This window comes from Quercus robur, chromosome 6 (assembly GCF_932294415.1).
Source record: "Quercus robur chromosome 6, dhQueRobu3.1, whole genome shotgun sequence".
Taxonomy (NCBI): Eukaryota; Viridiplantae; Streptophyta; class Magnoliopsida; order Fagales; family Fagaceae; genus Quercus; species Quercus robur.
This window is the reverse complement of record NC_065539.1, coordinates 45,132,113-45,138,836: the sequence shown is the minus strand read 5'-3', so window position 1 is coordinate 45,138,836 and position 6,724 is coordinate 45,132,113. Positions and strand designations below refer to the sequence as shown.

The following is a 6,724-nucleotide window of genomic DNA, read 5'->3' as shown; positions in this document are numbered from 1 at the left end:
GTAAAGTGCTAGCTATAAAAGCTCATGTCAACACCTGGGTTATTATGTGTAAGCAGTGACGCTTAATTTCCCTAAAGCAGTCCTAGTTCAAGTCGGAGACCACTACGACTTTGGAGTTGAGATCGCTATTTTACTAAGTGAAGGTTCAATGCAGAGCATACCTTCATGATGCTAAGTGACCCGTCTTTTCCTGGTAATCTCTCTTTAACTAAAAATTTTAATATTAAAATGAGTGGGGGATTGTTGAAGTATTTTAATAATAATTAATTAAAATGAATAAATGTTACAACATAAATGTAAAGATATTGGAGTGAATATGGAAGATGAGGAGTTAGTGAAAATGTTTAATCCCACATTGAAAAGGAGAGAGACTATTTTATTCTTTTTAATTGTGGTGATTAATAGACTAACATGAATTGTCTCAGATATTGGGCTAGATACGTGCGCTAGGGGAAGATGAAGGGTGTTCTTTCTAGTGGAGATTTGGGCTTGAACACTTTGTGTAGAGATTGTTCTAGTCATATGACACTTGTTGGGCTGTTGTATCCTGGGGGAGACAAGTCAAAGAAGGTCTGCACCGGTTACAAAGTTTAGCCAACCAAGGGTTTGAATCTCCTTAAAAAGAGCGAGTGTCGCACCTCGGTCCAAATAGTGTTGTGTAATTTCTCTCTTTAAATTAATAAAATTCAAAAGTATTATTCAATTTCTATTTATGTTATTTCCATTATCATTGTGTTTGCATCAACATACATATTAAATTTTGTTTAAATCAGATATTATTTTCTATTCAATCAATAAACTTATATTTTATACATAATTTTATATCACAAAAACCTGAAATTTAAACATTTAATTGATGACATAACTATTGAACCTTGATCTTCTTGAAATTTTGTAACCATGAAGGATATAATAGGAAATTACAATCCAATAGTTAGATTCTCAAATTTCACATATAATAAAAAGATGGGATAATTACACATAACCCACCTGTAGTTTGGGCGAAAATCACTTTGCCTACCCGTGGTTTGAAAAGTATCACTTAACCCACCTGAGGTATGTTTCCGTCACTCTCCGTAACCCACCTCGGTCTCTGCCGTTACAAAAACACCTTGTAACCCCAAAACAGAACATAACGCGAATCAAAACCCCCAAAACTCAAACACGTTTCGAGAGAGACACCCAAGGTGCAATCAGGCTTGTTCTTCGCGATTTGGAGCGTGTGGAGAGGGAGAAAGCACTTCTTTTGCATCATCGAACCTGGGCAAGGTATGTGTGATGTTTTTTCATCTGCATTTGGGTCTGTTCCTGATTTAGGGTTTCAGATTTTGTTCAAGTGTGAACTTACTGTGTGAAAGTCTAAATCCAGGAATCGTGGTATGTTGAGATGTCTTCATCAAGTGGTAATTTCTCGGGTTCATGTGGACATATGTGCAATGAGCAGACTTGTGTTTTGAGAACAAGTTTGAGTTTGCACAATTTTGGGAGGAGGTTCTTGGGTTGTAGCCATTATAAGGTTGGTCCTAAGTGTCCTTTCTTTGTTTGGATTGATAACCCAACCTGTCCTCGTGGGAATGAAGCTGCACCTTTGGCTCTAGAGAAGATGTCTAGGCTTCAGACTGCTCTCCAACTTGCAAATGAGAGGGAAAGGACAGCTCTGGAAACGGCAGAAGAAGCTAGGCAAATGGCAGAAAAGGCTCTTGAAGAGGAAGCCAAAGCCAAGGAGAGGGAGAGAAAGGCTCGAGCTGTCTGTGCAAAAGCTAAGGAAAAAGCCATTCTTGCTGAAGAGAAGCAAAGAATGTGGAAGTCTGCATGCATTTTGTCATGGATCTTTTTTGTTATTGTTATGTTGTTGTGTTTTGGCTCAATTGAGTTCTCTGGAGTGAAGAGACCTAGATTGTTGCCCCTGAAGTAGTTAATTGGTTAGTAGAGATAGTTATGGCAATGGTGTTAATGAATTTGTATTGTAATAGCACTAGCCTACTAATGTAATGTTTTGATGTGTCAATGAATGAAGAATTGGTCAATTCTTGAGTATTGTGTGCATATCCTAACAACCATTCAATGGAAGAAGTAATGGTCAATTATCAACAATAGCAGTGCATACCATAACAACCATTCCACAATAAAAACTTTCATACACTGTATTAGAAAAGTATACTTGGACATAATTTGTAGTAGCAATAAATAAACTTCCATATAATTTGGCTGTGCATACCATAACAACCATTCCACAATAAAAACTTCCCATACACTCTATTAGAAAAATATACTTGGACACAATTTGTAGTAGCAATAAATAAACTTCCATATAATCTAGTTTGGACAAATATTGTTCCATACAAACTGTAATATCACAACTTCCATATTGTACCTTAATTACAAAAAAGCACATTCCAAGGCCAGCAGTGACTGTTTTTTACACTAATTGATAATTACAAAAGGCCAACAGTGGTCTTCACAAAAAAAAAAAAACCAAAAAGGCCCACATGTTCCCACTAGGTTTACTTCCAATGCTGGCATGCGTACCCACTAGCTTCATTCATTTCTTGCCTTTACTTTTTCCTCTTTCCACCCACTAGATTCATTTTTGGTGGCCTTTGTGCAGCAAGCTGTCCTCTAGTCCTCACACCACCAGTGCTTCCACTTGCATGTGAAGGCTACAAAATAAAAAATAGATCCACTTGTTAAAAAATATCCCAAGCTACCCAACTATCCAGGACTAAGTTACCTGTGAAGAACTTGGTAAGGTATCCCAGGTCTCCCTAGGTGTGTGAAACTCTGGTTGCGAGGAAGAGAACCATCCTGCTCTCTTGTGAGATGGCCTAGGTTGATTTCCTTGCTGTGAGGATGAAGGCTGAGTGGCAGACATCATGTTGTAGGTCTGTGTAGGCTGCTGGGATGGTGGCTGAGGTGCAGGCTGAGGTGCAGGCTGAGGTGCAGATCTAGGTGCAGGCACCCCTTCCCTTGCCTGCAACAAAACCCAGTTTCAATACAGTGTCTATTGTAAGTTTAAAAACAAGTTTTTTTTTTTGTTTTTTGCCATTTAAATCCTAATTACTTACAGCTTTTTCTCTTTGAAGTCTCTGTCTCCTCTGCCATGGTGTCTCCCCAGTGATGCCAGCCTTGCACCCTCTTGAGTTATGCCCTTCCTTTTTGCATTTCCCACATCTTACAGGTCTATTCTGTCTACTTGCTTTGTAAGGGTTCCTAGGCTCATCAGAAGCCCTCTTTCTTTGCTTGGGTGGTCTGCCTGGTGGTTTGTATATGTGAGGTGCCAGGGGAGCAGGCTGTCCAGTCTCAGCCCATTCTGACTGGCCAGGCATGGGAGGAAGTACCTCCTTGTATATCTCCATGTAAGTTTCTTTGAAGTAGCATGGGTGGGTATAGTCTTCTGGTGTCTCAATGTTTGTATAAATGGCTGTTATGGCATGTTTGCAGGGAATGCCATTTAAATCCCAAGACCTACAACTACATGTCTTCTTCACCAAATCAACTACATGCCTCTCATACTGACTGCCTACCTCATAAAGGAAACTACCAGCTGGGGTAGCACTAAATGCCTTACTTTCAACCTTCAATTTCTCCAACCTATCTTGTATGCTTGGACACAACTTTCCAGCATACTTCTGTATCCCTTCCCTTTTTGTGTAAAGCCTAGTCATAAGTCTAACCCTAATCCACTCCAACATTGCCAAGATAGGCTTGTCCCTAGACTTCAATATCATTGCATTAAAAGACTCACTCAAATTATTTACCAAACAATCTGTTAAGGCCCTATGAGTGAAGTGTGACCTTGTCCACTGTGCAGGTGCAATGTTTGCAAGATACTCATATGCCTTTTCATCCAAATCCCTTATGTACTGCATGCATCTCTCAAACTCCCTTGCTGTTGTGGCAGCAGCACACCTCCACAATGCATCCTTCAGCTCCAATCCCTTGTGATCAACTTTGAAATTGTTGTAGATGTGTTTCACACAGTATCTATGCTCCACGGTAGGGAATAGTGTCTCTATTGCAGGTATAAGCCCCTGTAAATAAGCAAGCAAACAAACAAACAAAACAAGTTAGTTCAGCAAACAAAGTCAACTATTCAAGTGTAACTGAACAAAACAAAACTTGCATACCTTTTGCCTATCAGAAATGAAGACCAACTGAAGCTCCTCTGGCCTCCCTATATCATCAGCAAAAATTTCCAAAAACCATATCCAAGACTCCCTGGTTTCTTGTTCCACAACAGCCATGGCTACTGGAAAAATGTTGTCATTTGCATCCTTGGCAGTGGCAGATAAGATTTGCCCACCAAATCTGTGCTTTATGTGACAACCATCTAAACCTATAAATGGCCTGCATCCACCTAAAAATCCTACCTTCTGAGCATTGAACCTAACATACATCCTCTTAAATTTTGGCTGGGAAGTCTCCTCAGCCATTTCTGTCTGCAATATAACCCTACTCCCCTTGTCTACAGTGGTTATCATTTGTGCATAGTCCCTAAGGACACCATATTGCAGTTGCTCATCTCCATTTATCAAATCCTTTGCCTTTCTCTTTGACCTATACACTTGGTTTACACTTAGGTCAACAAATAAATTTTGCATCACATGGTTGTGTACACCACTCACCTCCCAATTTGGATTTTTGCTAAAATCCTCAACGAACCTCTTAGCAACATAAGCTGATGTTGCTTGGCTGTTTTTGAAAGACTTGGGACAAGTACACTCATCAGTCAAGGTCTTAATTTGAAATGTTAGCTCTCCACTTATTTGAGATGCATAACATCTCCACCCACACCCATTCTTGCAGTGAACTGATATCTTGGTCTTCTCATTCAGCTTGAATTTGATGTCAACAGGTTTTTTGATTGCATACTCCCTCAAAGCAGCTCTGAACACCTTTGCATTAGGGAACTTCATCTCCTTCTTCAGTACAACATTTCTCATGTCACTCTTAGCATTAAACTCCACTTGCTCAGGTTCCTGCTCATCATCAGACCCATCCATGCTTACCAGGTCATCCTCAAGGGCTGGCTCAGCCCACTCAGGGTCTGTGTGGGGTGCATTGCTTGATTCTGGGGCTGTGTGGGGTGCATTGCTTGATTCTGGGTTTGTATTGGGAGCAGAACCTTGTGGAGCTGATTTTTGAGCAGCAAATACATCATCACCAAAGCCATCCCCCTCTAGGCCTTCATTTAGCCAATCATCATCATCATCATCATCATCATCATCATCTCCTTCAACATTCTGTTCTTCATCTCTTGCATCAATGTCAACATCCTCAACATCTTCTTCATCATCACTCTCATCATCATTCTCATCATCTTCATCATCATCACTATCCAATTCTATTTCAACCCTTGCTGCATCACCACTTACATCACCACCTGCATGACCACCTACACCATCTGCCACTCCCCCTGCATCACCACCTACACCACCTGCCACTCCCCCTGCCACTCCCCTTGCATCACCACCTACGCCACCATCTGCCACTCCCCCTGCATCAGGATACTCAACTGCCAATGGCTCCACATCTATGTCAGTATAGATTATGATTTTTTCAGCATACCATGCCTTATGAAGGTTAGTCATGTTTACGACATCTGTATCTGTTTCTATGTCTCTTAAATCATGCTGTAGATCACCATCAGGAATTAAATACTTATATCTACTGTGTTCCTTAGGAGCACCAACTAGATGGCATAAATCCCTAATTTCAAAGTAACTCAACTTGTCAGGGTCAATCTCTGTCAGTAAACGTACAGACCCACCCACATATTGTATGGTTGGCTCCTCCACAAAACATCCCCCAACATGAATTTCAAGGTCAAATGTGACATCATCCATCTGCAATTAAAATAAGTCTCAATGTTTACACACACTGACATGCAGAAAGTGAGAAGAAGCCAAAAGAGACAACAAGGCAACAAATTGACAACAACACACGGACAAAGGACCACATAAAGCACATGCAAAACCAGACTCCTAACAAATTCATAGGGACCACACTACCCACACTTCACAAACAAGTGCAATCATTGACAAAATGCATTATAGAAACAACAATAGCAAAATGCATATCCTAAGCGATTCTACACATAAATAGCAAAATGCTAATTTAACATACAAAAAAAATTTTACTGTGCAGATGAACAGCAAAACCTAACTACGTGGGTGGGTCACCATAAAAAAATGACATCAAGAACCCAAATGCAGATGAAAAAACATCACACATACCTTGCCCAGGTTCGATGATGCAAAAGAAGTGCTTTCTCCCTCTCCACACGCTCCAAACCGCGAAGAACAAGCCTGATTGCACCTTGGGTGTCTCTCTCGAAAAGTGTTTGAGTTTTGGGGGTTTTGATTCGCGTTATGTTCTGTTTTGGGGTTACAAGGTGTTTTTGTAACGGCAGAGACCGAGGTGGGTTTCGGAGAGTGACGGAAACATACCTCAGGTGGGTTAAGTGATACTTTTCAAACCACGGGTAGGCAAAGTGATTTTCGCCCAAACCACAGGTGGGTTATGTGTAATTATCCCTAAAAAGATATAGGAAGAGCACGAAGGGTTTTTCTCCAAAACTAGTTTGAAGAGAAAACATTTCCAAACTGAAACTCATTGCCATATGGACCATGTGTGGAGCGTAGTTGGTGCGTTACTGTTGACACCCCATTTTGCAACTTGCATTTAACCTCACTTAGAGGGTAAAAGGCTAATTTCTCCTTGG

The 6,724-nt window shown here is 40.6% G+C and overlaps 2 protein-coding genes across 2 annotated transcripts; one reads left to right on the top strand and one right to left on the bottom strand.

The window, feature by feature from the left end:
• The first annotated feature begins 1,220 nt into the window (after positions 1-1,220).
• On the top strand, positions 1,221-2,037 carry LOC126689742 (uncharacterized). Its single transcript, XM_050384928.1, has 2 exons — positions 1,221-1,269; positions 1,370-2,037. Exon 2 carries the CDS (start codon positions 1,388-1,390, stop codon positions 1,913-1,915), a length of 528 nt encoding a protein of 175 aa, XP_050240885.1. The 5' UTR covers positions 1,221-1,269; positions 1,370-1,387; the 3' UTR covers positions 1,916-2,037.
• A 256-nt stretch (positions 2,038-2,293) lies between these two features.
• Positions 2,294-6,328, bottom strand: LOC126688997 (uncharacterized). The gene is made up of 5 exons (XM_050383963.1): positions 6,237-6,328; positions 4,128-5,846; positions 3,066-4,031; positions 2,732-2,971; positions 2,294-2,660 (listed from the first exon to the last, which is right to left on the bottom strand). The coding sequence occupies exons 2-5, from the start codon at positions 5,844-5,846 to the stop codon at positions 2,556-2,558; spliced, it is 3,030 nt and encodes a 1,009-aa protein (XP_050239920.1). The 5' UTR covers positions 6,237-6,328; the 3' UTR covers positions 2,294-2,555.
• Positions 6,329-6,724: the final 396 nt, after the last annotated feature.

Coding starts and splice junctions, on each gene's coding strand:
- LOC126689742 (XM_050384928.1), top strand. CDS start 1,388: ATGTCTTCATCAAGTGGTAATTTCTCGGGTTCATGTGGACATATGTGC.
- LOC126688997 (XM_050383963.1), bottom strand. CDS start 5,846: ATGGATGATGTCACATTTGACCTTGAAATTCATGTTGGGGGATGTTTT. Junction 4,032..4,127: donor TCATTTCTGATAGGCAAAAG/GTATGCAAGTTT, acceptor GCTTATTTACAG/GGGCTTATACCTGCAATAGA. Junction 2,661..2,731: donor CCTTACCAAGTTCTTCACAG/GTAACTTAGTCC, acceptor TTTATTTTGTAG/CCTTCACATGCAAGTGGAAG.